The sequence below is a fragment of the Dacryopinax primogenitus genome, assembly GCF_000292625.1.
Source record: "Dacryopinax primogenitus strain DJM-731 SS1 chromosome Unknown DACRYscaffold_3, whole genome shotgun sequence".
Lineage (NCBI taxonomy): Eukaryota > Fungi > Basidiomycota > Dacrymycetes > Dacrymycetales > Dacrymycetaceae > Dacryopinax > Dacryopinax primogenitus.
The window spans coordinates 209,485-236,686 of record NW_024467200.1 but is presented as its reverse complement, the minus strand read 5'-3'; the positions used below and the strand labels follow the sequence as shown (position 1 = coordinate 236,686).

Genomic DNA, 27,202 nt, shown 5'->3' with positions numbered 1-27,202 from the left:
TCGACTTGAACACCATGACCAGCGGGACACCTTCAACGTCGCTACTGTCTCCCCCACCATCCGGTTCACTATTCAGTCCAAATCGAGGGACTTCATTTGGCTTGGGACCAGCTAGTTCCCTATCCGGAAGGAACAATCCCCTCACGCTTCGCCTTTACAAGGTTCTTGGGTCGTCATATTCTGATCCAGCAACCTATGAGGCTCTAACGACGGTTTCCGACTTCTATGCCGATGCTTCGGATTCTCGTGGAGTAGCAGCTAGGGCGAGGAAATCACTACGCAAGGATACAGAAGACAGACTAGCGGAGGGAAGTCGACGATTTCTTGATGCTTTTGGAGAAGTCAACTCGGTCCGTGATGTTTGCTCTGCGTAATGACTTGCGCGACTAACTACCGTGCAGAAATTGGAAGTTCTTGAAGAGCATGTCACAGAGATGCACACACAGTGTGACGATGCACAAAACCAATTGCAAACAGCACAACTAGCCTGCAAGCATCTGCTGGAAATGTCATCTTCGCTGCTTGCTCAACGGTACGTGCACGATTTATCCAGATTAACCGATCATGCTGATTTGAGACAGGAAAAGCACAGCTACCAAAGCCGCTCTCATCTCCCTGTTCCTGTCCCGCTTCACCCTTACAGAAGCGGAGACGGAGGCCCTCACGAGCCGGGAGGTGCCTGTTGGTGATCGTGTCTTAGCAACCTTGGACAGTGCTACTCGAATAAGAGAAGAATGCCGAGTCTTGCTGACCGGAGAGGGAGGAGGGACTAAGGCCGGGTCCGTAACTTATCCTTTTCTTGCAACAATATTCTGATGAAGTGACTAGCACTGATATCATGACCACCACATCTTCCCTCCTCGAAAAGGGACACGAGAAGCTAGCTCGTTGGGCATCATTCGAGCTGCATACGCTCGCTCGCGACCCACCCGCCGAAGTGTCTCCCACGTTGCAGGAGGTCATTCGCCGCCTACGGCCCTACCCCGACCTCCTCTCCACCGCATTATCCACATTCACAGATACCCGCCGTACACACCTTCTTTCTTCTTTCCTTGCTGCCCTCACCCTCAATCCGACATCCAGAGCACCGATTGAGCTACATGCACATGATCCAATCCGTTACGTTGGCGATATGCTTGCCTGGATCCACGGAGCAGTTGCCAGCGAGCGAGAGTTCTTGGAGAGCCTGTTCGGAATCCGAGTGAGGCGGTGGGTTGGAGAAAAACGAACTCCGGCGCCCAAAGGACAGGAACTTGAGGAGGCGGAGCGATTGGTCGACGAAGGACTTGAGCGTGTGAGAGCACCCCTCAAGGTCCGGGTGCAACAAACGATCCGATCACAAGAGTCCCCGCTTGTTACGTACAAGCTGTACAACCTCTTGCAGTTCTATGCCGTCATCATTGCCCAAACCGTAGGGCCGGATGCCCAGCTTTCTAATTTGCTGCGAGAGTGCGCATATCTTTTTCAGAAAAAGCAGGGTATCTGATGATATTAAGGCTGACCGACGATGCATACTCCATTTTCTTCGAAGCGCTTGCCGCTCAAGGCCGTTCCCTCCTGCGCTTCCTTCATGTATGCTCTCATCGCTCGCCCTTTAGAGTACTAACTAACTCACCCTCTGCAGCCCCCGGATACTGACCTGTCCCCCCCTTTGGAGCTGCGCTCGGCCTCACACACACTGCGCGAAATCATCGAAGTCTACACTTCAGCGCTCGTTCCGCCTCCCTCCGTGGCACCTCCAACTCTAACCAAAGACGATCTCAAGTCGCCGACCACTGAAGAGCTGGTTGAAGACGACCGCAGCTTCGACAAGGTACTGACGGCCGCGCTTGGGCCAATGGAGGAGATGTGCAGACGTGTAGCTGAACTGGGTGGTGGGGGATGGAACGGTAAGGTGTTCTTCGTGAACTGTGTGGTCTACATGCAGGTGCGCTTTCCCGCTTTCTTGGGAAGACCATGTTTAATACGTCGCGCAGGGTATCTTGGCTCCATTTGAGTCTGCACAAGCTCAAGTGATGGACCTCCAACAGAAGATCGAGAAATCAGTCGAGGAGCTGGTGGAGGAATATGTGAGGAACATTACTCCGATGATAGCGACCTCGTATTGACTCTTGGCTGCAGTATACAAAGACACTGAAAGATAGCGGACTTGCCCCTATCCTGCAAGCCATTGAGACAGTAGATGCAACTGTGAGCAATATCGAATGATTCGATACTTCGTGCTGTTTTACTAACCGGGAGGGACAGACCCCGTTATCACATCTTCCTGCTTCATCTCCTGCAGCCTTATCTACAGCACTCACTGCCTTTTCGCAATTCCTCGCATCACCACTTCTTTCGCCCCCTTTGTTACCTGCTCAAATATCGCTCATCATCCATCAACGCACGTTAGAACGTGTCGAGCAAGGATACGCCCGAATATGCGACCAGGTGCGAAAGCCAGAGAACAGGTACGAAGCGGCCGAGACCGTGCTGGGCGGACGGAGACCATGGGGAGACCGGAGAGTGCTGAGGCAGATATTTGGACTCGCTGCCAGTGAGGAATATGCTTGATTGATCATATTTTCGAAACAATTGTATTACTGGCACTTCTGGAGCACTTCGGTTATGTTGGGCGAAGGTCTGGTGTTCTCGATACTGTGACACCCGCTGACATCCTCACTATCGATCATTAACCCGCCCTGCGTAGATGATAACCCCTCTGATACTTCTCAACGGCTCTCTCCAGCTTTCACCATTCGCTTCTTTCACATGGGTCGATTTTCACTGGACTGCCGGTTATGAGCTGCCTCAGTAAACCGTGCATGTGATCACGAGTGTTACATTCGAATACCCCTGTCGTCACGGGTTATCTAATATATCGGGGCAGTGAGGTGGCACGATGACCACACTCGATCCTATAAATGCACTACTTTTTGCTAGATCTCACCCGAGACCTGTGGCACCTCTCCCTACTACCCCGTATTACCCCGTACAACCCCGCACTACCCCATACCATCAGTTGAACCACGATGGTTGCCAACCCAACGTACGAGCGCATATCTCTCCCTCCAACACCGTACAAGTCGTTCAGGGCATTCTACCCTTTCTACCTGGGCGAACATCGGAATCGCATCAACCGGATGCTCCACCTCGTCGGCACAAGCGGGAGCATCGTCATATTCGGCCGGGTCGTCGCCGCTGCGGTTCCTTACCTCTGCAAGCTGCTGGAATACCCCCACTTGGCCAGTCGTACCAGAGGCTGGGCTATCCAAGAGAAGGATATATGGAAGTATGTTGTGCTGGCCATCGTTGAGGGGTACGGGTTGGCGTGGATGGGCCATTTCTTTGCGGAGAGGAACAGGCCGGCAACATTCACGTATCCGCTGTACAGCTTGCGGGGTGACTTTACAATGTTGTGGGAGGTACTGACGTTCCAGAGGAAGGCATGGTAGAGAGTCGTCGAGAGAGAGTGCGGGGCATTCAATTTCGTCTCGACAGAGACTCGGTGGCTACGTCGCTTGGTATTATATTTTGTGATTGTACTGTTACACCGGCGAGAGGAAACTTGAAACATAGTGTCATCCATAAGACTAGACTGAAAGCCGACATACAGCCATTTCTGAACCCAGAAAACAACAGACCAAGAACCGATGCTGTGCCATCTCGAGAACCTGTTCAAGCACAGAGAGCACGCTTAAGATGTGCGATGAGTTCTGTAGAGTCCGTAACAGCCTGAGGGACCGAGGCGACGAGAGAACGAGAGAACGAGCAAAGCAGAACCGTGTCAGCCAGCGTCCAAATGCAGATTTGGCAGTCCAGGCATGGTGAAAGAGAACGGCTCCTGCATCCGAACGTACCTTTTGGTTCATCTGACCTTCATCTAGCGCCCCATGTGCTTTGTCAATGATTTCCTTGAACCGCTTCCTTCGCTGCTTGGCCTGTTCTTGTACTTTGCGACAGATATGCGCGTGCAACGAAGGGTATGGCTGGGGACTCACCCAGATTGTCCGTAGCTTCCAACGCCATGTCCTTGTCAGCAGATAGTTTGTCAATCACATTGGCATAAAGGGCCTGGACGGCTTCAGCAGCGTTCTGTGACACGCATTGTGACATCAGTGACTTTCATTGTGTCCTTCGAGAAAGGAAGCTTACATTACGACTACCGATGAGATCGAGCATTGGGTTCAAGGTAGGAGTAGGATCAGACTGAAGGAGGACATCAATGCGCTCCATTACATTGCGACTATAAATGGACTAAGAAGCACGTTTGGTGAAAGGGCAGAAGGCGCATACATCTCGGCCTCCGCTTCCTTCTTAGCGGCCAATAACGCAGCGCGGGTTGAGACATTCTGCTTGTTTATAGCTGTCGTCAAGCTAGCTCGAGATGCACTTGTCTGCTCTATTCACATGACATTCAGCTGAGACGCCTTCAATAAATGGGAGGAGAGACGCGTACTCTTCTTCGCAGCGAGAAACTTCTTGATCTCCCTGTTGGGGGATGTAAGCATATGCGTGTATTTTACAGTGCCAGAGACGAAAACACACTTCTCATCAAACCCATCATCCTCTTCGTCTTCTTCCTCCACTTCATCGTCGTCATTGTTGTCCAAATCTTCATCATCATCAGCTTCGTGGAAACGCGTCGACTTCGTACTGCATCCGTTTTTCATGATGGACAGCGGCTTGATTGCCCGACCACCGCTTTTGGATTTGGCAGAGCTTACGGCTATGCAAGTTATCGGTTTTATGCTCAGTACAAAAGGTAAAGAACAATACCGTGACGTGGCATGATGGTACAAAGAAGAGTGAAAGAGTGAAGGACGCGAGGGTGAGACGAAGACGCGACGTGAACGCGTTTTTCACATGCACCCAATGACGTCTGCTTTCGACTCCAACGGCCAACCTACACACAAAACACAACATAGCTAAATGCCTAGTGAATGGATGGACTGCACTCCTCTCCTCCTTACCCTGCCAACAAGACTTCAAACGAGACTGAATACCGTTCCAGATGGACAATCAAAATGGCACTGCTCTGGATAAGGACAGCAAGAACAAGGTGACTCCCACACGAACTAAGATATATGACTGGCGTATCCTCTATCCGCTGAACATGATCAATCACATTTTCAAGTTATTCTATATGACTGTGCAGCTACTTATCGTATCAATTTTTAAGCCTGTGAGTGAAATGACAACCGAACACTGAATTATGTTCATCAGTCACACAGAGAGCTCCGAAAACGGATGGACCGCTCAAGCGACCCTACGGTCGGATCGCTGTCATCGGTGCCGGGCTAACAGGCATTTCGACAGCTGCTCATGCTATCTCTCATAATTTTGAAGTTGAGATCTTCGAAAGTAAGCTCGTCGGTCTTGCTCTCAACTGCACTGAATTTGCTTCCCAGAGAACGATGCCGTGGGAGGTATCTGGGCACACGTGAATCGAACGAGCGGTTTGCAGCTCAATAGTCTTTTGTATCGCTTCCACCCGGGAGTCCTCTGGACGTCTACATTCCCCAAACGGGATGAGATTCTGAATGAGTGCCGAAGACTTTGGCGGGAATATAAGCTCGAGAGTCGCACTAGGCTGAATGTATGCACCTATTCCCACTCTGTGCTGCATCACAATTCTCACCCATAGTATCTCAGACGACAGTGACTTCAGTGACACGGGCCGATAGCTCTACCGACCCAGCGGAGGGCGGACATGGACGATGGATGGTGAATGGAGAAGGACCGTTCGATGCGGTTGTGGTCACCATCGGCACCTGCGGTGACAAGAAGGATGCATCGCTCAAAGGGCTGGAGGATTACAACGGACTTGTTGTCCATTCCAGTGAACTTGACGACGTGGATCTGAAAGACAAGAGAGTGGTTGTTGTCGGAAGCGGCGCGAGTGGTGTCGAAGCTGTTCAATTAGCTTGTGAGAAGAAGTCTGGCCCAGTGACGATCATTGCTCGGTCCGTTCACCTTACTGCACAGTTTCCCAGCATTCATGAGCTATTTAACAGGCACGACAAATGGATCATCCCAAGGAACATATTCTTCGATACTGCGCTTTCACTCCAGCCTTTCGGCCGCGAAATTCCACTAAGGTGCGTGATGGCGGAAAGTCGTGCTTTCATTTCATTCACGGACTCTTACAGCTGGATACCCGAGGATATCCTTCGAATCTTCCATTACGGCAGAGAAAGCTGGGTTTCTCCCGCTCAGCTGGGCTTGTTCGAAGGGACACCAGTATGCCCACCCCCGGTCCTCTGATATTGTCCTTTCTGACGGGCCGACAGATCGTGAATGACGAGTTTCTTACAGAGATCCACGAGAACAAATGCAAGTATGTACGCGGGGACGTGCTGAAAGCTACGTCGACGGGCGTGAAAGTCAATGTGCGTGGCCGATCCTCATCCCCGAATGACGCCGGATCGGAAGAGCACTTCGACGCGGATGTCATCGTAATGGCAACCGGATTTAAGAGACCATCCGTCGATTTCCTACCTGCAGAACTGTTTCCAGAAAGATACCATGTATGTGTCGTTGAGCATCAAGACGGTCCGCTACACGGTGCTGAGGGTGCTTGTATAGCGACCGAACCTCTATCTGCAGAACTTCTCCGTCGAGGACTGGTCCATCTTGCTCACGAATACCGCCTATATCAATGCTATCGGTCTGCAGACCCTCCTTTACGTCCGTAATCCAGACTGATGTCTATGTCTAGGAACCGTTGGTCATTTGTAAGTGAGCTCGATAAACCCATCTTCCCCGCCGCTGATGAATTGGATACCCGAAGTCATATTGGCATATGTAGGAAGTTCTTAGTGACGTGTCCCAGCAAAACTGATCATTAGTCAGATCTCCGGGTTCTGCTTTGTCTCCTGCTCGACCCTGCTGCCCGACCATTTCCGGAGGATATGAAACTATGGGTAGACCTGCTCAGGTGGCTGAAGCGCGACTCAGCTGGAGGAGCGCTATCCTTCTTCACGTACATGGAACTCAGTAAGGAACCTGTCCCAGCGATCCCACCTATGTTCTCACCGCTGCATTAGCGTTGTGGTTGATCAGTTTCCATTTCTTCCGACCCGAGAGGCTGAATTGGTAAGATTATGTCGCCGCTCTTTCCGTCTTTCACACTGAATCTAACCGCGCAGGATCCTCTTTGTATTGTATGGGTGGGGAGTTCCTTGCCAAGACTAGGTGGCCGAACCGAGCAATGACTGAACGTCACTAATAATGTGAAACATACAAACGTAGCTTCCTATTCGTGCGTATTCAGCCCCTGTGATGTTGTAATACAACATCATTCGCCTCTTCGACCCGCCTTCTTTGATTTCTGCCTCTCCTTCATGATTCGCCTCCTTGCCGCCTCTTTCCTCTCAAGATCACTTATCCGCTTCTTCTTCTCCTCATCGGGAATAGGAACAAGCACGCTTCGGGAATGGTGATTGACGAGCGCATGTAGTTTGCGAAAGCAATCGTCGGTATTCGAGGCCTGTGACCGAGTTGCGCTGGACTGAATAACGATCGAGTTCGAAGATGCTGCATACTCTTTCTTCGTCTGTCGTCAGGGACATAATTGCACCGAATGATAAAACGCGCATACAGAGGAACGTAATCCATCTACACACCAAGCAGGCACCCAACTCGGTAGCGGCTTCAAGGACATCCGCAGAGTCGCCTTAGTGTTCAGCTTGTTCACGTTCTGGCCACCTGGTCCCGAAGAACGCGAGAATTCGACCACACAGGTCGAGTGGGGTATGGACTCTGGGGTAAGGCTGTCAAGGTACTCGAAAGCTGTTGGGGTCGATTCGTGGGTGAGGGGATGGGGTAGAACAGGTGCGATATGGGAAGTGAACCTGACAGAGACAGAGGTATGGAAGGCACGGAGACCCAGACGGTAGTGGTGCGGGCTTCCAGACTGTGATCTTAACAATTGAGGACTGAAGTTGGACATCGCACCCTACCAGAAATTACATGCTTTAGGCCGCGACCTCTGACGTATGAGCCTCATCCCTCACCTCCTCCTGGCCTTCCAGACTTGTCCGCCGTGCTCTGCTACTCTCTTCACTTCCCCCAAACTCGTCCTTTACGGCCCACGCCATTTGCTGCCTTCCCACAACTTGGAACCCTGCTCCCGGTCTCCTTTCCTGCCTCTCTTCCTGTTTAGTCTTCACCGCGCTCGCAGGCACGTTCTCGACCTTGACAAGCTCCTTGACGCGCAGGATCTGACCAGCGGTGGTAGCGCTGAAAGGGTGGTAGACATGTTGCATGCGCTTTTTGAGACCGAGAGCGGCGAGCGTGTCGCGGGCATATGATTGGAGGCCGAGCGCAGAGCGCATTAGGGTGATGCGGTAGTGTGTGAGCGGCTCGCCTGACGAGGTGGATGGCTCCGTTGGTGCGGATTCATTGGCTTTGACTGCGTTCGGCGCCACTTCGGTTGTGTATAAACGTATTCGAGAAGCAGGTCGAAGTATTGAAGGAGCAGAACGTATTCGTTGGAACATGATGATGGTTTGTGAGGGCGAACTGCTCTGAGATAAAAAAGCGACTGATGAGGGCACGATCAAAAAAGGGTCTGCCGTCGATCACATGACTTTCCGACCAGACCCTTGTACCAGTCAGAACACGTGCTCGTTCCAGGGACGCGCCCTATATCCAGCTTGTCGGTTTCTCTCTTTCGCTCTTCACATCTCTGACTCCTTCCAGATCAATCAAACTTTGGAAAACCCTCAAATTATAGTCCCGAATAAAGTGTTGATATTTCACAAAAATCACGGAAGATGCTGCACCGCTTGTGTCATTCATCGTTCTGCAACGACCACCATGGCCTCTCAACGTTTGACCCTCGACAGAACCCAAGTCCATCAGACAGCTGAAGCATTGATCCCTATTCATACTCAGCTCGTGAATTATGCTACTGCACTCACAAACCTGGCAAACTCAAGGAAAGAACTTGTCACTGCCCTAGAGGCGTTCAGCGGGATGGAACACGTATGCGCCGAACCGCTCGATACGCTCAAGAAGGCCCTGGATATTTGGCAACCTGCTCGTGATGCTGACGTGAGATGCGCGAAGAAGTGGGTGGAGGAATGCGCGTTGATGGGTGATGAATTGCAGACCTGGGTCGAAAATGTCCATGTATGCACCATCTTATCCATGCGAGCACGCGTTCTGATAATCTTCGCAGCAACAAGAGAAGTCATACGATGCGCTTATAGTTCGTACGAACGCAAAGATCCGGCATGCGAATCAGGTGTACGAAGATATAATGGAGCGGACTGACTCGGTCGCTGCTGATTGTGAGAGGCGCAAGTACCTGGATGCTATCGATCGTATGGGCAAGGTCATGAACATGGCCACCGCGTACGTTCAGACCACGACATGCATATGTATGCGCTGACAGTTGAACCTAGGGCGCATTCTTCCTCGCAAACCTCCCAACATGATGATTCGCTGGCCTCTGGCTGTGCAAGAGTTCTCAAGTTGGCCGAAAGTGAATGGTCCCGTATCGTCGAAAGTCTCCCTAGCATGCCTGATGATCGTCTCGCTACCATGGTGGGAGAATGTGAAGACATGGATGGCCCTTCTATGGAAGATCTTTCCAACGGTAGCTCTTCAACGGCATGCGATTTCGACATCAGCGCACTCAACGAAGTTAATTACCAAGCACCCTTTCAACCCTGCAGTAGCGCAGACTTGGGCATCGATGGCCCCATCTCGCGATGTTGTCATCTCCAGTAATTCAGAAGCGACCCCGTCCTGGCTTCGCTCATCAAAAAAGCGCACGATGCGCATACATTTCTCAGCATGTAACACTTATACCGAGCATACACGATTCCATAACCAACCCATACACGATCCCATAAACAATGATTCCATAACCTAGGTAATGATCATTGTTCACTTGTAACTTCGTCGTTCAATGCCGATGGAATCGATTCCAATACTAATACCAAACATAGCATACAATGAGGTATACCATTAGCGTGTGAACGTAGCAAACACTCTAGCATCCATCCCGTCCATAACATCTGCTGCAACCCCCTCAGCTCTCTTTCCCGTTCACCCCATCACTGCCCATCGTCGACGCCCCCGTCGCTTGGGGTAGCAACGGCGTTAAACCCCCACTAATCAGATCTTGTATTGACACTTCGAGCGAATCTACCCGTGTAGACATGGCGTTCACTATGTCTCTGTCAGTGCCTTGTCACACGGAACGCCGTACCAACGACACGTACTTCGTTCCAGCACCTGAGTCGACATCTCATCAAACCTCGTCTCCAACTGTGTGAGGAGTGATTCCACCTAAGCAACTGCCATCAGCGTCAAGTTTACGCATACGTTACCCAAAAAGACAGACAAACGCCGTCAGTTCATGCGGACTAGATATGTCTGTCGGTTGTGGTGCACGCGCGTTCCCAGCCCCAGCAGCGGACGGCCGTGGTTGGAGTGGGGCGGCTTTACCAGGAAGGGTAGAGGCAGCGACTTTTAGTGGTCGGGCAGGTGCAGGACCGGAGGTTGTTGGGGAATTGGACATCGGCTTAGGTTGGTATGGGAAGTTCTGGTCGTGCGACGTGCTGTCAGGCTGTTGGTCGGAATTGGAAGTTAGGGTTCTACAACTCCGGAGGCTGATTGTCTGAGAAGACAACAGAACACGCGATATCTTGCCACACACCTTTGTCGTCTACCATCGTTTCTCCCTGTTATCTCTTTGACCTCCTGCGGGATATGGGAAAGCACCGACGGTCAAAGGCTCGGCCGGGATCTTTGCTCGGTTCGTTACCTGACGATGTCAAAGCTGCGTTTGGGATCCAGGAGGGCGCTAAAGGCGCGAAGGGACTTATCAGTGGCGAAGAAGCTACCAGGAAGAAGACACGACGAGAAAGCGCGTCGTTCTTGTCGACCCAGCATGAAGATGAAGATTATAACATGTTGGGAGAGGGAGATCACACGTTGATCCAAAGCGACGCGGAGGAGGAGCTCATCGTGACTGAGATGGAAGAAGACGTCTTATCGGATAAGGCATCGCTGGGTGGCCGTCCTGTACTGGACGGTTTGCCGATCAGCAACACAACTGCGCTCCAAAAAGAGCGTAGCCATTTGGCTGATATACTGCAGCAGGATCACTGGGAACTAGGGCATCTTACCCGAAAGAGTGTCCCTGCAACGGGCGCTACTTCCGTCGCTGCGTCCTTGGGGCCTGATGGCTTTCCAATCTCAAGGAAACGGCGAAAGCTGGATAACGGTGCTCCTTACGCCGGGCCACTACCAAGAAGATACCGACAATGGGACGCTAGCGCGCTCGTACCGTATTACACGCAAAAGATGGACATGCCCCCTTCTCTGCAGAAGTGTCAGTCTCCCCCAATGCAACATCTTGATTGCCTCTAACGTTTGCTAAGGGTTCGGTCGACGACACCACTTATTCTCTCTCTATGACAAAGGATGCCTGATGGATGAAGTCGGGTGGTTCAGCGTCACTCCGGAGAAGATCGCCGACCAGATCGCCGAGCGATGTCGGTGCGATGTCGTGCTCGACGCATTTTGTGGTGTAGGAGGAAACGCGATTGCTTTTGCGAGGACGTGTGACCGAGGTTTGTCTCTCTTTTGCCACTTTCCCGAAGGTGCATGTACCCACGGGTCCTCAAGTGATAGCGATCGACAACTCTTCCATACGTCTTGCCTTGGCACGACATAATGCCGCTCTGTACGGTGTCGCCGATCGTATCGAGTTCATCCTTGCCGACTACCCTACTTTCGCACGGTCTCTTATCCAGCTCCCTTCTTCCAGCCCTTCGAGACGCAAGATCGATGTCGTGTTCATGTCCCCACCCTGGGGTGGGCCGGAATACAACAAGCCTGCGGAAGGAGAGGAGGGGATTGGAGAGCCTGCTACGTATAAGTTGGCGGCGATCAGCCCCGTGCATGGGAAGGAGCTGTTCGAGCTCAGCAGAGGGATTACGAAGAATGTTGCATATTACCTGCCGAGACATGTCGATCTGGAGGAAGTGAGTGCACTGCTGGACAAAGAAGGTGGGGAGATGGTCGAAGTGGAAGAGGAATGGATGGCGAATCGGTTGACAGCGGTGACATGCTACTTCGGTGGGCTGGCAGAGGGACAGGGGGACATGTTCGACGAGCCGACAGCCTAGGCGCTCACGTATCGCATGACACCATATTGCCTCTAATGATGGACTCATGTATAACAGTTGTACAGTAGTTGATTATTAGTATAATATGAGGTCCTATTCTACCTTTCTCTCATTCCGTGCACTCATGTTCCTCGGGCTTCCACCACCCGAACGCACTGGCAGTCTGTACCCCCCACACTCCCAATATACTAGCAGCAGCACCCGCGTACTTCCCCAGCTCGATCACGTACCCAAGGGGAGGGAATACGATGTATCCAAGCTCCTCGGGTTCATAGAAGTCTTCTTGCCGGACGATGTAGTACTTTCCATTCTGGTCTTGAAGCGTGAGCCGGACGAGGAGTCTGAGCAGAAAGCAGAGTCAGCTCAATAGACACATATAGAAGGGAGAGGATTACTTAGCGGGCTTTCCCGGCCAAGGTGAGAACCAGAGATGGAATGTCTGCCTGCAAGTGCGCATATATTGAGCTCTTCCGAGCCTGCCTCACAAACCCTCCCAAGCACTCACGTCACCGCAACGAACGCCTTCCCACTCTTCGGATCCCAGTCTGTACACGACCATCCATTGTCCCGCCAGTCAGTGACGCATATATTCGACTTGGGGGCAACCCACTCACGGCAGTTATCGACGTGAACGCTGATCTTCGGACTGAGTATCCTGTACCACTGGTATACGGCAAGGATGCCCTCCCTGCTCTCCGTCCCGTGCTCGATCTTGCACAGGGGGTGGTTGAAAGACGCGTCCTTGGAAAAATACCTGGGATACGGCCACGCTCAGCAGAGAGCAGAGGAATGGGGGAGGACGGACTTGTTGATGGCAGCCTGCTGCACTTCGGGCGTCGATGCCATCGTGAAGAGCATGACGACCTCGGGGAGTTCTTTAGCGGGGTCTTCCATATTTGCCGAAGAGTGATTATGGAGGAGATGAAGAGGAAGGATCGTCGGGTGGGGTTTTGCTTGTGCAGAATATATATATTGCCCTCGGACGGTTGGTCGCTCCTATGACGTATGTTGTTCGTCCCTGTCACGTGAAATCCACCCTGCGAACCAATTTGTTATTCCTTCTTATAACACTTCGATCCTTTAAATCTGATGAAGATGTGATGATTTCCTTTCAACCCGCAGATCATCTGCACAAGCATGCTCAAGCCGTCTGTGATCGTGGGGGACGGCTCGGGCCTCGGCCGCGCGCCGGTCAATCCAGGACGCGCTCGAAGCCCAGTGCGCCCGAGGATCCTCCGTCTCCAGCAGCCAATTCCAGGTGCATCGGAAGTGTCATACTTGGCTGGCCTGCCCTGAGCCTCCTGCCCCCACGCACCAAGTCGTTCCTGAGTAGCGTCAAACACAGGTTGCTTTGTCTTTGCCCACTCCAACCACCCCACATCCTGGTCCGAGCCGAGCCCGTCGCAATAGCACCTTAGTCTCATCACGTCCAACCGGATCTGGGTGACACTTCTGGCACGCGGCCGATCAACAGCATTCGTCTTGTCCCTGGTCGACTTCTGGCAGGGCGTGGGTCTGCCAGGTTCCGCGCCGCCCGCAGATCAAACTCCGGCAGCGTCTCGAGCTTGTCTATTTCCTGCTCGAACAAGGGGTTCTTGCGCTCGGTGACCTCTGACTGGCCATCCAGCTAGCCTTGGTGGATGCTGAATGTACCGGAAGAGTTGACCTTGCCGCACAAGAGCGGACTGAGGCTGTCTATAACAGATCCTATGTGTGCATAGCCGGGCTTCGCCACAATTGCGAGAGGTGGCATACGCGGTCCCAGGTTGGCAATGCCAGGCCGGTTCGCAGAGATCTCAGTATTGATCTCTCTGAGGGGGCCCCGAGTTGATCGGCCGAATTGAGTAAGGAACGTAACGACGGCGAGGTCGATCCGGCGTTGGCGCTGTCCGTGCTGGGCTGGACATGAGACAGCACCAGTCGTGTATGTCTATCGCCTCCTTGACGAAGATGAACCGGGTGAAGGTGATGTAGTCGTAAATACTGTCAGGTCATCAGCATCAGGATCTCCTTCCCTGCCTCTCACGCTCCCATCCCACAACCTGCGACCTCTAGCTCTCCTTCCCGGTTGCAGGAAGATGGCGACAGAGTCGGAGCAGTAGACAATGAGAGATGGACACACCTCAGCTGCGACATCCTGCACCCCCCATCCGCCTCGTATTCCTCACATGATCCTCCCTGTTGATCTTCCTCTGATTGTCCTAGCGGTACGGGTCTGTATGCGTATGAAGCATGATCATGCAAAATGCAAGGATGTGTGCTTGGTCGTCGCCGACCAGGCCGGAGGATCGGGTCGCCCCTGCCGGGGCCAAGGTCTACTTCAAGCGGTCGATCGCCTGCATGTCTGTTGGGAGTGCAAAATGCATGAGCAGCTTGCAGAGAAAATATCCAAGGGCACGCCAGGGTGGAACAGCTGTGGGTGGTGGGAGGGGAGAGCCACGAGAGGCACAGGGCGAGCAAGGGCATTCTATATTCCGCACACGGAGGTGGTCGTCAGTACGATATGCTTGCGGAGAGTAAAGGCACACGCACCCCAGAACAGGCCCGCCAGCTCCTGCCGACGGACAGCGCTCTCCAGTCATTCCAGCTTGACCTCCCTCTCCACCTCCCCGCAGGTCCAGGGCTCTCTCTTCTTCCCTCTGCCTACATTCGTCCCCCCCTCTCGACTTCCCTCTCTTTAGATTCATTGTATTCGTGCTTGCCCTGACCCTCCCAGCAGGCAATTGCAGGCCTCTCCTCCTGCCAGCCCCGTGTGTTGTAAAACCCCTCTGCAACCCTGCAAGCCCATTCTGTTGCTCCACACCTTCCTTTCTCCTATTAGAGCCCTCAGCCTCGGCTGTCTGCCTCTGCCTACCGACTGCTGCTGACCCCACCGCTTGCCATTGGCATGCCGTTGTCCCTGCCCCTGCCCCTGGTCGTTCGGAGAAGTACAAGGTGACCCCGGCATACTGAGCGCCGAACCCCCTTCCCCCGGGCTCGACTGGGTGACACGCTGCCTGCAACCCCTGTCCAACCGCAGCAGCTGGCCGGGGTAGGGGTAGGGGTGTGCGTCATTGGTGTGTCCATGCCAGGCCAGCACTGCGGGAGAGTACTGCCGCTGGTGAGGGGGAGAAGACGCTGTCTGCGTCAGAGCAGATGCTCGTCCTTGATTGGGAGGGCGAGAACATGCTGGTGCTGGCGCCGCTCCTGAGCCACGGAGCGGAGCTCGTCGACGTCTCGCCAGAGGCAGGGAGCGGCTCAATCTTCCCCATTCTCCCTGCCCGGGCAAGATCTTCAAGGGACGAAACAGCACGCTCGCCCATGTCCCCCCTCCCGCTATTCCTGCTGCTCCAGCAGCCCTCTCCGACTCCCTTGGTCGGTCACGGTCGACGCTGATGCTCATCCTCCCCCCCTCCGTTTCCCTCTCCCTCTCTTCCCTTGCTCCGTTGGTGCCGCTCGCCCCCCTGAATTCGCCGGAGGAAGGGTGAGCAAAGCCTCATAATCGCTCTCGCTTCCCCTACTGCCTCTGCTTCCTTTGCCATCTCTGCCTTGACCTTTCCTCCACCCACAGTTCCACGCACTTCTAGCTCCCTAGCCATTTCAGGGAGTCGCCCGTTTGCAGATGCCCCCTCCGTCCGAACCAGCACCGGCACCGGCACTGACATGCCACTCTCCTCCTTCCATCCCAGAGAAAAGCGAAGATGAGGGCATCTCTACTTGCACGACGGGAATTGAGGCGGCGACGGGGCGGATGGCATGGGGGATAAGAGACGCAGGAAGGGGATGAGACGCGAGTCGGGGATCAAACAATCGCAGTGACGAGCGAGGATGGGCAAGGTTGCCTACGGCTTCACTTGCCGGCCCCGTTTGTACCGGCTGTGGGACTGATGGGGCTTGCTGACGCTGGTGCTCCGGAGGTTGAGGCGACGTGCGCATACCAACAGTTCACCCATCACCCTGTGGAACAACACAACTTACATGTTTGCATGCTCCTGACTATCCTGCCGATCTGTCGGGTACAACCACGTTCTGAACCTGAACGGCTCAGGACAAGTCCAGTAACATTCTCCTCCCAGATGACCGGTTGCATCTGTAAAGCCCACAAGTGTCAACTTGCCGTCCTTGTCCTTCAACACATTGTGGAGGTGAAGATCATTGTGCACTACATTGAGATCGTGCACTTTCTGAACTAGATCATACACCTTTTGGCTGTGCAATGATCAGCTGGATAAATACCACCATGGTCAGAACGTACCGTTCCGATTGCCACTCGTCCAATGGCTCGCGTTCGTCGCTCAAAATCAACATCTTCCCCAGGTGAAAATCGAATAACCCGTAGGGCTGCGGCACGCCGTTGCCCCACAAGCTTATCAGTCGGTCATAGACCTCGCGTTCGTGGTCCATATCGGAGGCCCTCGATTTCGGAACGATCTTGCAAACAATGTTCTTCTGTTCGAGTCTGCCCCTGAAGACATGTGGGGCAATTGCCAAAGGATCCAGGCGGAGGGCTCTTAAGTCGAATTGTAGGGTGGTCGGATACCATGTCTGTTCAAAGTCATCGAGAGACAGATGGGCTCCGGTTGCTCGAGAACGGTCGGCCATCGTCGTGGACAATTGCGACGAAGATGAGTGGCCTGTCGCCGATAGACGGCTGCCCCTTCCCGTGTGATAGCGCCGACGACCTTGAGGCTGACCGCTAAGCACTCCTTGCTGCTTGCCGAGGGATGAGGCAGATGTTCCTTTTTCGGAGGGAAGCGCGAAGACACGGGCGACGTCCGGCCTTCAGATAAGCAGGCATTGCTTCGTACTCGTAGTCGGCCCCTCGCGCATTGTCGAAGTAAGCCCGATGCAGGAGCAGGCCAAGGATTGCAAGCTGGCGCTTGTCGCCCTATCATGACAGGAGCGCGTTAGCGCGGCATTGTTGCATACGGACGATTGATACACACCTCAATGGGCGCGCTGATGAACAGATTTGTCTTCTCTTTGATGAACAAGATGATTGTCTTTTCAGATCCAAGTGCACCGTGATGGGTCTCATGCCAGTACAAGTATGTAGCCACCTAAAGACACTGAGTTATGATTGATACTGCCATGGGTGGCCGGATGCGACATACTTGAGCGATGACTGCCTCCCATTTCTTTATCGAACGTGGGTCCCGCTCGCCCGTGTAAACGTAGTCGTAGATGGTCTGGTCTATCTTTGCCCTAGGGTAACGGAAGTGGATCTTGATCAGTGGGCGTCCCGGTCCGGAGGGCATGAATTTATCCGTTGAATCTAACTTCGCATCTGTCAAGCTGCGCATGAAGTCCAAGAAGACCTTCTCTATCTTGTTTTCGATTGCAGATAGGGTTGCGGTATCATATTTGATTGGGGGGGAATGAGTGCGGAATATCGTCCCCAGAATAGCAACGTCCAACTTGCAATCCGTCTTCGGGGCCAATTCTTGTCCACGGAGACTTGCAGGCTGTGCGAGACCATAACGGGATTGGGTGGATTTCTGTAAAGCCACCCAAAGAACTGACTTGCAGGATTTGCCAAATAGTCCGCGAAATACTGGTCGACGCCGGCTTCGGCCTGGATCGTTCGGTGTCGAGTCCCCCACGCGATTGCTGGCGCATAACAATACTCCCAGGAGACCGCATAGGGTTCTCTCGGTGTCATCAAAGGCAGACTGCCCCTGTTCCGTGAAAGGTCCTGCGATTTCTGCAGGACTTCTTCGAGGGGCTCGTGCAGTTCAACAAGCTCCAGGACCGCTTTCGCGACATCGCAAAGCTTGATAAGGTCATCCATGAAGACTAGGTGCCGAACACGGTCGTGCCGCCTTGCGACATGGAAATCAGCTTCGCTGGGTAGGCGAGTATGATCCGGAGCGTCCTCTCGTTTGTTCCTAGTCTGTTTGTTGCTCGGCGAGTCAACGCGCTCCACGAATTCTTGGAACTTGAAGGGTGGGGGCATCGGGCCAGTGAACATCTCCACCCATGTCCGGCGTGAAGAAAGATGGCGGGCTTGTTCTTGAATGGTAGGCCTCGGCACAGAGCTCGGACGGGAGGACTGGTGACAACGGTTCAAGAGATGTACCGTCCCGACCGATGGAAAAGAACGGTGCCGAAAGCGCAGCAGGAGACGAGACATGGTGGTGGTTCGAGATTGAGAAGTGGTGGTGTCGGTTGGTCTCCACTACATGCGGGTTTCCCGACATGGAATCCGGAATCCTAGCCAAGGACCCTACTAGTCAGTCGGGGTGTGGGATCCCTAGATGGCAGAGGATATGGTCGAAGAGGGGTCGTAGGTGCTGACATCTTACATGGGCCCTCTTCCCGAGCTCAATCGATGCACAAAGTTGTGGGGAATCCCCAGCATAGTTGCTATCTGCACATCTACCAGGGAGGGCCCTTACCATTGACCAAGCGCACCAATACTTTGTTTAGACTTTGACCTTGCTCCTAAAGAAAGTCGTCCGCCATCTCTCTCATCGTCACCCAATGCACACCCTCATGCTATGTCACTCTTATCAAACCTGCCACTAAACGCAAGCAAAAGGAGGACAGTACGCACCGTATTAACCCACTCGATAAACCTCTCCAGCATGAGCAGCACATGCGGCCTCCCGCTCACATCTGGGTGAATCGTAATAGGGAAGATGAACTCATCATACTCCCTGTAAAAGTACGTGAACTGATCCTTCCACAGCTGCTCCACCACACGCGTATCGACCCATCCATGAGAATTCGCGCTCTTCTTGATGAACATCATTGGCGGCAGGTCGTCCAGGTACCAACTGGCGGGGATCTCCACCAGCCCCGTAGGCTTGCCCCGTACGAGAGGGTTCATCCAGCTCTTCGCCTCCTGCGAGAAGTCGATCTTAGTCCAATTGTCTTGATCGCGCAGGTAATATGCCTGACAGTCGTGTGACATATCGCTGTGGTCGTACTCCACGCCTTTGGCGAGCAAGAGCTCGGTCGCTTCGGCGGATGTCTCCCACCAGGGAGCGACGCTTCCCTTTGGAGGCTTGCCACAGAAGTCGGTCAAGAGCTTGAAGGTGTGCTCCAGGATGTCCTTCTGTTGCTGGAGCGTCATCGCTACTGGATTCTGTGCGCTGTACGTGAGCGGTAAGGAGGGGAGGGAGCGGTAGGCGAACCTCGTGTGAGTACCCGTGCAGGCCTATCTCGTGTCCTGCATCCCGCACCATCGCCATCTGCTCGGGGAACGTCTCCAGAGAGTGTCCAGGGATCTTCCCCACCTTATCAGCACCTCGTTTCTCAAAGACGATTACCAGACGCACAAACCATGTTGTCTTCATGTCATACTTCTTGAACAGTTTCAACAGCCTCGGAGTGCCCACCTCTCCCGCAAACATACCACGAGAGATATCGTTCGGCGAGTCTTCACCGGCATATGAACCGAGCCTGACCGGTTACAATCAGTGGACATCGTGAGTGCATGATGGAGAAGAGGCGGACCAGCCTGTATCAGAGATCTAGAGGTAAGTTCCGAGCGGAAGCGATGGCGGTGAAAGACGTACCCGCTACAGCATCCACGTCGACGCCAAACCCACAGAGAACTTTCTTTACCATTTCCTTATTTCAGAGCGTTCAAGCAGACAAAGCAATGATGGTTGTCAATGAACAAGATCTATTGCCAGCAGAAATACAATCTAGACGATGACAAGCCATCTGCAACATATTAAAATGCCAGCCGTTCGTGGTCAGCTCGGGAATGGATAGGGTTCGCGTCTCATCATCATGGAATGGTCCGGAAGAGCGCATGATTACGTGATCTGACCCCGCAAACCCGGCGGGACTGCGGCGCCGAACAAAACGTGACACGCAGCACACATACATAAGCCGGCGCCAAGTCAACCAGTGCCCATCCTATAAGGCCTTCCCCCGGTGGTTCGACACCACCTTCTTCTCTCTCCTTTTCATTTCTGATATAAAGAGAACAACCGCAGCAATGTCCAACAACCCTTATAACCGTAGCAACACCTCTGTTCCACCCTCCATCAACGAGCCCTTGGACGCACCCCCTGCCTATACCCCTGTTAGCCCCAACACACCCAACACGGGCAAGTCTGCCAATTCTTTCGAATCAAAGCAGGATACTTCCAAGCTCTCCGTACCTGGTGCAAGCATGCCCAACGCCTCTGTTGCTAGCTTTTTGGATGAGGAGCGCGAGCTCCCACCAGGGTGGATCCGCCAGTGGGACCCGAACCAGAAACATCATTTCTACGTTGATACGAAGGCCAAGCCTCCCCGTTCTATCTGGGTGCACCCGTATGACGACCCAACTTTCATCGCTTCCATCCCCGATAGCTCTGCACCGAAGAAGTTTGCTCCACCGCCTGGTCCTCCACCCGAGGACCAGGACACGAAAGCCAGCGGCTCCGGTTCGGGAAAGAAAGGCGTGTTCGGCAATGTCAAGGACAAGCTGCAGGGTACGCCTGAGGAGCGCCAGCAGCGCCGGATCGCGGCCGAGAAACGGGAAGCAGACATGCGGAGGAAATACGAGCAGAGACAGCAAGATATTCAGCGACAGGGGTATCCGGGGCAATACAACCAGGCTCCACCACAGGGATACGCTCCACAGCAGGGATACTATCCCCCGCAGCAAGGAGGCTACTATGGCGGGTACGCCCCTCAGCCTTATTATCAGCCTCAGTATGCACCACCGCAACAGCAGTACCAGCAGCGGTCGTCTGGCTGGGGAGGGGGAGGGATGGCTCTTCCGCTGCTAGGCGGTCTAGCCGGTGGGTTCCTTCTGGGCGATATTCTGGGCGATATGGGCGATGGCGGTGATTGGTAGATGGGTTGGTCTCTTGCTGAATTGCTTTCTTCTGTCACTTTCTCGCTTTCAAGATGAGCCTTCTTTTTCTCTTCCAAATTGAACCATTCCGTTGTTGTATTAGTTCATGTCGTACATACAGTAGAACACAAATCCGTTGTATGACTATCAAGCTCAAACCGTCTCAACTATTCACAATTGTGGTCCTTCATCTGACACGCGGATCAGGTTACCGTAGAGAGTAATTCCAAGGTATATAATCAAGCTCTTTACCTCGTTTAAAAAAAGTTGTAGTCAAGAAATGAGTAAACCGGAGCCTGCAAAATCATGAGATCCAGTCGTCAGAAATCCATATGGAATTAGGTCTAGATTTCCGCCTCTGTTTCCGTCAAACAAGACCATGAGATGTTGAAATTTTTACACTTTGTACATGATCCTTGAACCATGAGAAAATTTAGTCAGCCGGTTGATTAGTGTAGCGGTTATCACTCTCGGTTCTGATCTCCGGAACTTTCCGAGCAACTTGGGTTCGAATCCCAAATCGACCTCTTTTTTTTTTTTTTTTTTGCAACTTCCGCTCCGAAAAACACCCAGACACGCCTGGCTGCGGGTTATCCACTGTCTTTATATCTCAGCAGATATCTCATACAGTTTTATTGCTCTTCTGGGATCGCGGCTTTGGAGTCTTATTTAGCACAATTCGGAAGCATAAACATAATTTGGGCAAACGACCTGCTTCCTTGCCACTTTGCATGGCCTCAAACACGAAATTCACAAGCACAATCGTTGGGTTTTATTTATTAATGATGTAATCAAGATTTCAAACAAAATAATACGTTTACGCCCCCGAATTGTGCGGGTCGTCACTTGTCACACAACTAAATATAATCCAAATGATCTCTGATTATTTTGGGTCGGTGGTGATGGTAGAATAAGACGAGGCATGTACTGGGCTCAAAAAAGTGTAGTCGCTAAGAAGGAACCCCCGCAGACACCCTCGAACATCCTAACCGCATCCAACACATCCTTACTCATGTCCTCATCACTCACTTCCTCTTGGAGCTCCTCCTCTTCTTCGCGCCCTCACTCTCCGCCCCGCTCTCAGGACCACTCGCAGCGCCACCCTCAGTCTTCTCCTTCTTTCCACTCTTCAGATGATGTTTCGGGATCCATTCTTCCTCGTACGTTCCCCCTCCGCTGCTTACTTTGACCGTCCCAACCGGGGAAGAAACGTCCGCAGGCTTAGGCTTAGGCTTGGAAGAAGACCGAGAGCCGCGCTTCTTCTGCGGGAAATAGGACTGGTATGCCCAGTATCCCCCACCAGCGACCAGAGCCAGTAGGAGGAGGTAGGTGCCCCACATCTGCAGGTCAAAGATAGACGAGGGTGGCTCGGTGATCGTTACGATGCCTTCGAAGGCCGTTGCGCGCGATTCGTTTTCCTGAAATTGGGTGAGTGAAAGGTCATGAGAGATCGAGCGAGACGGACACCGTCGAGATAGTCGAGCCAGACGTGAAGCTTGAGGTCCTTGGGCTTGAACTCGCTGTGGAAGACGTAGGGCAGCTGGAGCTTAGCACCGGAAGGGACGATGACGCCCGCTACACTGCGCGCAGTTGTCTGTTCACAGGGTCAATCATAGAGTAGAACATGCTATCAGAATGAAGATCGCACGTTGCGTAGGAAGGCCTCGGAGACAGCGTCATGGAAGGACCCGCCGATGGAGACGAGCGAGATGTTGTTCGGCGAAGCATTCTCGACCGCTACGGACATCTCGTTCTTCTGGCCGTTCACAACCACTGGATCTCATTTCAGCACTATGTAAGATAATACGAGCATTAACAACGCACGACCAAATGGATTCCCTTCGGGCCATGTCGCTGTCGCCTTTACATTCGGTTCACTCGGAACGACCGCTACACCACACGCGTAAGTCATCAGCCTACCACCTCTGACAGTAATCACTCACCCGCAGTCACGAAAGTAGCCAAGCCGAGCGCCAGGAGCGCCCTTTGCACAAATGAAGGGCGCATTTTGGTGGTGGGATGAACGTTGGAATGGTGGGAGACGACCCTTCCTGGGGTTCCACGAAGTTGGGCTTGGACGGCCATGTGCTCTCTCAGGGTTCCACGTGCGGTGGCGTTCCCTTCCTGCAGTTTGGGGAAGGTGTGTGTTCGTCCTTTCTTCTTCACCTACAACCCATGAAGGGCTATTCTGAACTTCAGAATTCCATCGGAAACTCGTTCACGATTTCGTCCGACATTTCTCCCATGAAGTTGTCCTTTAACCGTTCAGGAGTCAGCTGGGGACATTCTTTTACGGCTTGCTCCGATATACCTCAAGACCCCGGGGACTCCACCGACTTATATTTCGGGATAGTCCAAATTGACGACCTAGTTGAGGACATCTGGACACAGTTCCTAGACTGATTTCGCAAAATACTGGAAAGAAGAGTAATGAGCAAGTCACTTTGGGGATAGCTTAATCTGTCGGCCGAACGCAACTCTACGATCGGGGCGACGCGCCGTCCTGGCATACAGTCACATTCACCATTGCTAAGACGCGTAATCACAAACGACATATTCCCATTATGCGTCTCTATGACTGTCTCCTGTCTCGCATCTAATCAGGGGGTGATAGATCCGCGTCGGGCCCGAAATCCACGAAGCCTCCAGGGAGTCCGCAGTTTGGGAAGGGTCCCGCCGAACCTCCTCGCGTTCACGGCTCTCAAGCTGTGGGTTCAACTTTCACCATTTCAAGGACCACGGATAACTTGACGTCTGGACATGGACAACTCGTCTAAACAGGCTGATGCCTGGAAGAAGCGCCGCAGCCTGGCGTAGTGGATAAAGCCTGCGGTCTGGGCTCCGGATTGGAAAGTCAGACCTGCCGGACGGCCACCTGTTTAGACGCGTGTCATTCCGGCCGGCCTCTTTCTTAGTATCACGAAAGGAGACACGGGACTTCCTGGTGGCCGCAGTCCCTGAGAGACAAATATCGGGGACTGTGGATATGGGACCAAATTTGGGCATCTGATAAGATCTGCTTCTTGGCATGTATATAAACGGCCCTCATGTTGGTTTGGCATGGGCACCTTTCCCCTGGTTTAGACGACATGACTACTCCCTTCAAGAACGTTATCATTGTCGGTGCCATTTCTGGTACGAGAGTACCCCCCTCTAACAGCGGTCTTGATGCGCTCACTTGTCGACACAGGTTTTCTTGCAGCAAGCTGTCTCCAGAAAAGACTGCCGAAGGAATACCGGCTGATCCTCATCGACAAACAAGAAGACCTCTTCTACCCGATTGCATCTCTCCGGGCTGCAGTCATACCAGGTATGTTAGAATAATTGTCTGTTCAGCCCTTGCTGAAAGAGGGACAGGATGGGAGGACTGTATTCATACTCCCTTTGACCAAGTTTTCGGCAAGGGTAGTCAACACATATCCTTACCGGGGACAGAGGTGCTCGAACTAAGAGAACGCTCCGTGGTTGTGGAAAAAGAGCACGCTGAGCTCGGTCTAGGGATAGAGATCCCTTTCGAAGTAAGCCACGTCTTCACCCATCCGCTTAGGCTCACCGCTCCACAGTTCTGCATCCTCGCAACCGGTGCTTCACAGAATCTTCCCGGAAAACCAGCCGGTCGTACAGGGAGAGAGATCTCGGCTTACCTACGTTCCACCCAGTCCACCATCGCCTCCGCCCAACGTGTACTAGTGGTAGGCGGCGGCCCTGCAGGACTAGAATTCGCCACAGAAGTGGCAGAACATTGCCCGCATGTCGGAGTCACGCTCGTACACCGGAATGACAAACTGATGAAGTTCGCCCCGAGGGCGCATGAGAAGGTTTTACCTGTGATTGAGAAGCTCGGCATAGAGATCATATTGGAGGATACAGTTCTCTGGCCAGCAGGGTACACGTCTGGCGACCCAGTAGGGGAGAAAACGATTTTCCACACCCAAAAGGGGCGCACGATCTCCGGTAAGCACACAATCTGTTCCTACCACACCCGCTCATCGCAGGTAGCACAATACGTCTACTTGGCTACCGGGAACCGGCCCAACAGCTCCCTCGTGGCAGCACTCGACCCCAGCTCCATCTCCGACACCGGCTGTATCCGCGTTCTCGACACGCTCCAGCTGGAGGATCCTCGCCTGAAGCATATATTCGTCATGGGCGATGTAGCAGATTTGAAGGAGGTCAAGCTGCTTGGGGGCAGCTTGAGACATGCTCGGGTCATAGCTGCCAATGTGCTTAGCTTGATTGCTGGAAATGAACCTACGAAGAAGCACACGCCGAGGGTGAACGCCAGTGTGAGTCCCTTCCCGTTCTTCCTATCCCGAGCTCATAAGAACGGCATGTGTGGCAGGTCGTCACCCTGGGAACGAAGACCGTTCTCCTCTATACCTCCTGGTTTACGTTCACGAGCACCTGGCTAGCCTGGCTCATGCCACGAGACCTACGTGCCTCTTTCTGGCGCCAAGCGTGGAGCGGAAAGAGAAGGCTTCTGTGAGCTTGCTCTTTTCGCTCTAGGAAGGGCGTGATACTTGGAGTACATAGTGGGATGCACATGAAGGGGAGCGGGGAGAGTCGTGGGGGAAGAGGTGTGGTGGAGGTTGTCGTGTGGGTCACGTCAGCTGTTTTGTTCTGATACGTCCGCTTGTATGATACTAGACGTTCCCTGTGTACATAACGAGAAATATGATTTATGGCTGTATGACGTACACTCCCACATCTCACCTATCCTCACACCTCCCAAGAACGTCTCGTACATCATGAGTCATGATCATGATACAAAACACAATCAAGCCTGATCATCCCCCATCATCGTCCGTCCATCCTGACATCCCCACTTGGTCTCCTCTCCCTCTCCTCCCTCCTGGGTGGCTCAAATTTTCTCTCCGGGAGCCAGAACGCCTTCACCCATCAGCCTCCTTCTCACAATAACAACAAAATCAAAAAACTCACCAGTTCCTCTCCCGCAGTAGCCATCATCGCAAACCTCGGGTTCCACCTCACACACCTCACGGGTGCCGAATGCCCCTCCAGTCCAAAACTCGGCAACACAGTTCTCACTTCCTGCTCCTTCCCCACCAGTGCGCCAGACATCGTCTCCTCCTTATTCAACAGGTCCCAGGCGTGCCACCGGCCCGTGTGAGAACCGGAGATGACGAACTTGCTATCGGGTGTGAAAGTTACTTCTTGCCCGGAGATCCCGCGTCGGGGGACGATGTCCGCTGCTGCGCCAGGGTGCTTGCCCCTCTCTAACCCTTGATGTCCTTCCAATCTAGCAAGGAGGTCGCCGTTGAAGGAGTCAAGCACATAGTGTACCTCGCCTGCGGTGCCTACGAGTAGCCATTTGCCATTTGAGGAGAACTGGAGGGAGGTGACGACGGGTACCCGGGGCGGGAAGGCACGTTGCGCCAGCTGGGTATCGTTCAGCTCCACGGAGAGGAATGGTTCCGTATCCCATGCAGAGGCGTCGTAGAGCGCTATTCTGGGTGGAGAGGAGAGTGCGACGGCGAAGACGACACCGGTGTTGTCGTACGCTACTACTGGGGCGCGGGGGAGGTTTAGGAGTCCGCGGCAGGTGGGACTGCGAAGATCCCAGAGACGGACGGTCTTGTCCAACGAGGAGGTGAGGAAGGTGTCGTCCACCGGAGACATTTGGATACATATTACCCTACTTGCGCGTGAGCAAGCGCTGGTGAGTTACGAGGAGGCGCACCGTCGTTGATGGCCCTTAAAGTACTGCAAATATCGGTTATCGTGTAAACTATGATACCTCACTGTATTATCCTCCTTCGTACTCGCATGCAGAATCGTCGTGCTCTTATGTGTGAAAGTGGCGAGGTCGACACCATACTTCTTGCTCCAGAACGGCTTGACAAGTTTCCCCTGCCGGCAGTTGTACAGTCTGAAAGCTTCGTCCTCCCCTGCGGTGACGAGGAACTCCCCGGTGTTGTCAAACGAGAGCGAGGTAATGGTATGTGGTGCTGAAGGGTCAGAAGGAGGCGCAGGATCGACAGCTTTTTGGAATACGCGGGCGGGGCGAAGTCGTGCCTTCGTTGGTGGGTGAGCAGGAGATGGTGGGGGAAAGGAAAGACGTACTATAGTTGCTGGAGTGATGGGCATTGATGTACCTGGTGGACCACGCTGGTTCCTGTTATCCTTGGACGGTGAGGGCTTTCCATACATGTAGGTGGTCATTGTTAAGAGAGACGCGAACAGTCAAAGCACACGACATAGTTACATACTCACAAGGCAATTTCACGTGAGCGGGATCAATTTATTTGAGCGCCTCTTCTTGCCACAG

The 27,202-nt window shown here is 53.2% G+C and overlaps 16 protein-coding genes and 1 non-coding gene across 17 annotated transcripts; 8 read left to right on the top strand and 9 right to left on the bottom strand.

Moving 5' to 3' along the window:
- Nucleotides 1–14: 14 nt before the first annotated feature.
- Nucleotides 15–2,553, top strand: DACRYDRAFT_47960 (oligomeric complex COG6; the record flags this gene model as incomplete). The annotated part of the gene is made up of 10 exons (XM_040774797.1): nucleotides 15–350; nucleotides 402–532; nucleotides 582–779; nucleotides 829–1,449; nucleotides 1,497–1,572; nucleotides 1,625–1,729; nucleotides 1,766–1,927; nucleotides 1,977–2,069; nucleotides 2,122–2,190; nucleotides 2,248–2,553. 10 exons carry the CDS (start codon nucleotides 15–17, stop codon nucleotides 2,551–2,553), a joined length of 2,097 nt encoding a protein of 698 aa, XP_040631520.1.
- Nucleotides 2,554–3,011: 458 nt separating this feature from the next.
- Nucleotides 3,012–3,434, top strand: DACRYDRAFT_13848 (uncharacterized protein; the record flags this gene model as incomplete). The annotated part of the gene is made up of 1 exon (XM_040771003.1): nucleotides 3,012–3,434. The coding sequence occupies one exon, from the start codon at nucleotides 3,012–3,014 to the stop codon at nucleotides 3,432–3,434; it is 423 nt and encodes a 140-aa protein (XP_040631519.1).
- Nucleotides 3,435–3,572: 138 nt separating this feature from the next.
- DACRYDRAFT_13847 (uncharacterized protein) lies at nucleotides 3,573–4,652 on the bottom strand (the record flags this gene model as incomplete). Its single annotated transcript, XM_040771002.1, has 7 exons — nucleotides 3,573–3,653; nucleotides 3,840–3,931; nucleotides 3,981–4,074; nucleotides 4,135–4,225; nucleotides 4,276–4,381; nucleotides 4,439–4,470; nucleotides 4,528–4,652. 7 exons carry the CDS (start codon nucleotides 4,650–4,652, stop codon nucleotides 3,573–3,575), a joined length of 621 nt encoding a protein of 206 aa, XP_040631518.1.
- A 276-nt stretch (nucleotides 4,653–4,928) lies between these two features.
- On the top strand, nucleotides 4,929–7,081 carry DACRYDRAFT_114002 (FAD/NADP-binding domain-containing protein; the record flags this gene model as incomplete). Its single annotated transcript, XM_040769740.1, has 12 exons — nucleotides 4,929–5,164; nucleotides 5,214–5,343; nucleotides 5,391–5,578; nucleotides 5,635–5,945; nucleotides 5,997–6,080; nucleotides 6,132–6,222; nucleotides 6,273–6,509; nucleotides 6,568–6,649; nucleotides 6,701–6,716; nucleotides 6,773–6,786; nucleotides 6,835–6,978; nucleotides 7,029–7,081. Exons 1-12 carry the CDS (start codon nucleotides 4,994–4,996, stop codon nucleotides 7,079–7,081), a joined length of 1,521 nt encoding a protein of 506 aa, XP_040631517.1. The 5' UTR covers nucleotides 4,929–4,993.
- A 198-nt stretch (nucleotides 7,082–7,279) lies between these two features.
- On the bottom strand, nucleotides 7,280–7,933 carry DACRYDRAFT_47503 (uncharacterized protein; the record flags this gene model as incomplete). The annotated part of the gene is made up of 2 exons (XM_040774760.1): nucleotides 7,280–7,531; nucleotides 7,583–7,933. 2 exons carry the CDS (start codon nucleotides 7,931–7,933, stop codon nucleotides 7,280–7,282), a joined length of 603 nt encoding a protein of 200 aa, XP_040631516.1.
- A 157-nt stretch (nucleotides 7,934–8,090) lies between these two features.
- Nucleotides 8,091–8,339, bottom strand: DACRYDRAFT_34918 (uncharacterized protein; the record flags this gene model as incomplete). The annotated part of the gene is made up of 1 exon (XM_040774389.1): nucleotides 8,091–8,339. A coding segment is annotated over one exon (249 nt), but the record flags the coding sequence as incomplete, so codon positions are not given.
- Nucleotides 8,340–8,802: 463 nt separating this feature from the next.
- Nucleotides 8,803–9,720, top strand: DACRYDRAFT_13844 (uncharacterized protein; the record flags this gene model as incomplete). Its single annotated transcript, XM_040771001.1, has 3 exons — nucleotides 8,803–9,117; nucleotides 9,167–9,342; nucleotides 9,393–9,720. 3 exons carry the CDS (start codon nucleotides 8,803–8,805, stop codon nucleotides 9,718–9,720), a joined length of 819 nt encoding a protein of 272 aa, XP_040631514.1.
- Nucleotides 9,721–10,024: 304 nt separating this feature from the next.
- Nucleotides 10,025–10,516, bottom strand: DACRYDRAFT_104503 (uncharacterized protein; the record flags this gene model as incomplete). Its single annotated transcript, XM_040767940.1, has 3 exons — nucleotides 10,025–10,164; nucleotides 10,218–10,284; nucleotides 10,340–10,516. 3 exons carry the CDS (start codon nucleotides 10,514–10,516, stop codon nucleotides 10,025–10,027), a joined length of 384 nt encoding a protein of 127 aa, XP_040631513.1.
- Nucleotides 10,517–10,974: 458 nt separating this feature from the next.
- DACRYDRAFT_47542 (S-adenosyl-L-methionine-dependent methyltransferase) lies at nucleotides 10,975–12,131 on the top strand (the record flags this gene model as incomplete). Its single annotated transcript, XM_040774764.1, has 3 exons — nucleotides 10,975–11,332; nucleotides 11,382–11,573; nucleotides 11,629–12,131. The coding sequence occupies 3 exons, from the start codon at nucleotides 10,975–10,977 to the stop codon at nucleotides 12,129–12,131; spliced, it is 1,053 nt and encodes a 350-aa protein (XP_040631512.1).
- Nucleotides 12,132–12,240: 109 nt separating this feature from the next.
- Nucleotides 12,241–13,025, bottom strand: DACRYDRAFT_104501 (uncharacterized protein; the record flags this gene model as incomplete). Its single annotated transcript, XM_040767939.1, has 5 exons — nucleotides 12,241–12,472; nucleotides 12,527–12,574; nucleotides 12,637–12,676; nucleotides 12,746–12,885; nucleotides 12,937–13,025. 5 exons carry the CDS (start codon nucleotides 13,023–13,025, stop codon nucleotides 12,241–12,243), a joined length of 549 nt encoding a protein of 182 aa, XP_040631511.1.
- A 733-nt stretch (nucleotides 13,026–13,758) lies between these two features.
- On the bottom strand, nucleotides 13,759–16,712 carry DACRYDRAFT_104500 (uncharacterized protein; the record flags this gene model as incomplete). The annotated part of the gene is made up of 5 exons (XM_040767938.1): nucleotides 13,759–14,025; nucleotides 14,078–14,114; nucleotides 14,990–15,574; nucleotides 16,089–16,319; nucleotides 16,366–16,712. The coding sequence occupies 5 exons, from the start codon at nucleotides 16,710–16,712 to the stop codon at nucleotides 13,759–13,761; spliced, it is 1,467 nt and encodes a 488-aa protein (XP_040631510.1).
- Nucleotides 16,713–18,554: 1,842 nt separating this feature from the next.
- Nucleotides 18,555–19,685, bottom strand: DACRYDRAFT_47904 (glycoside hydrolase/deacetylase; the record flags this gene model as incomplete). The annotated part of the gene is made up of 5 exons (XM_040774791.1): nucleotides 18,555–18,608; nucleotides 18,667–19,200; nucleotides 19,250–19,342; nucleotides 19,394–19,517; nucleotides 19,630–19,685. The coding sequence occupies 5 exons, from the start codon at nucleotides 19,683–19,685 to the stop codon at nucleotides 18,555–18,557; spliced, it is 861 nt and encodes a 286-aa protein (XP_040631509.1).
- A 379-nt stretch (nucleotides 19,686–20,064) lies between these two features.
- DACRYDRAFT_113999 (uncharacterized protein) lies at nucleotides 20,065–21,072 on the top strand (the record flags this gene model as incomplete). The annotated part of the gene is made up of 1 exon (XM_040769739.1): nucleotides 20,065–21,072. The coding sequence occupies one exon, from the start codon at nucleotides 20,065–20,067 to the stop codon at nucleotides 20,911–20,913; it is 849 nt and encodes a 282-aa protein (XP_040631508.1). The 3' UTR covers nucleotides 20,914–21,072.
- Nucleotides 21,073–21,356: 284 nt separating this feature from the next.
- Nucleotides 21,357–21,440, top strand: DACRYDRAFT_t19. The gene has a single exon. It is a non-coding gene; the product is annotated as a tRNA-Gln (tRNA).
- A 343-nt stretch (nucleotides 21,441–21,783) lies between these two features.
- DACRYDRAFT_20303 (uncharacterized protein) lies at nucleotides 21,784–22,923 on the bottom strand (the record flags this gene model as incomplete). Its single annotated transcript, XM_040771877.1, has 5 exons — nucleotides 21,784–22,331; nucleotides 22,379–22,507; nucleotides 22,562–22,686; nucleotides 22,738–22,803; nucleotides 22,857–22,923. 5 exons carry the CDS (start codon nucleotides 22,918–22,920, stop codon nucleotides 21,939–21,941), a joined length of 777 nt encoding a protein of 258 aa, XP_040631507.1. The 3' UTR covers nucleotides 21,784–21,938.
- A 1,079-nt stretch (nucleotides 22,924–24,002) lies between these two features.
- Nucleotides 24,003–25,399, top strand: DACRYDRAFT_104496 (FAD/NADP-binding domain-containing protein; the record flags this gene model as incomplete). Its single annotated transcript, XM_040767937.1, has 6 exons — nucleotides 24,003–24,048; nucleotides 24,104–24,223; nucleotides 24,271–24,431; nucleotides 24,477–24,867; nucleotides 24,913–25,199; nucleotides 25,256–25,399. 6 exons carry the CDS (start codon nucleotides 24,003–24,005, stop codon nucleotides 25,397–25,399), a joined length of 1,149 nt encoding a protein of 382 aa, XP_040631506.1.
- Nucleotides 25,400–25,710: 311 nt separating this feature from the next.
- DACRYDRAFT_113996 (WD40 repeat-like protein) lies at nucleotides 25,711–27,096 on the bottom strand (the record flags this gene model as incomplete). The annotated part of the gene is made up of 4 exons (XM_040769738.1): nucleotides 25,711–25,803; nucleotides 25,855–26,569; nucleotides 26,615–26,949; nucleotides 26,998–27,096. 4 exons carry the CDS (start codon nucleotides 27,094–27,096, stop codon nucleotides 25,711–25,713), a joined length of 1,242 nt encoding a protein of 413 aa, XP_040631505.1.
- Between the last annotated feature and the right edge of the window lie 106 nt (nucleotides 27,097–27,202).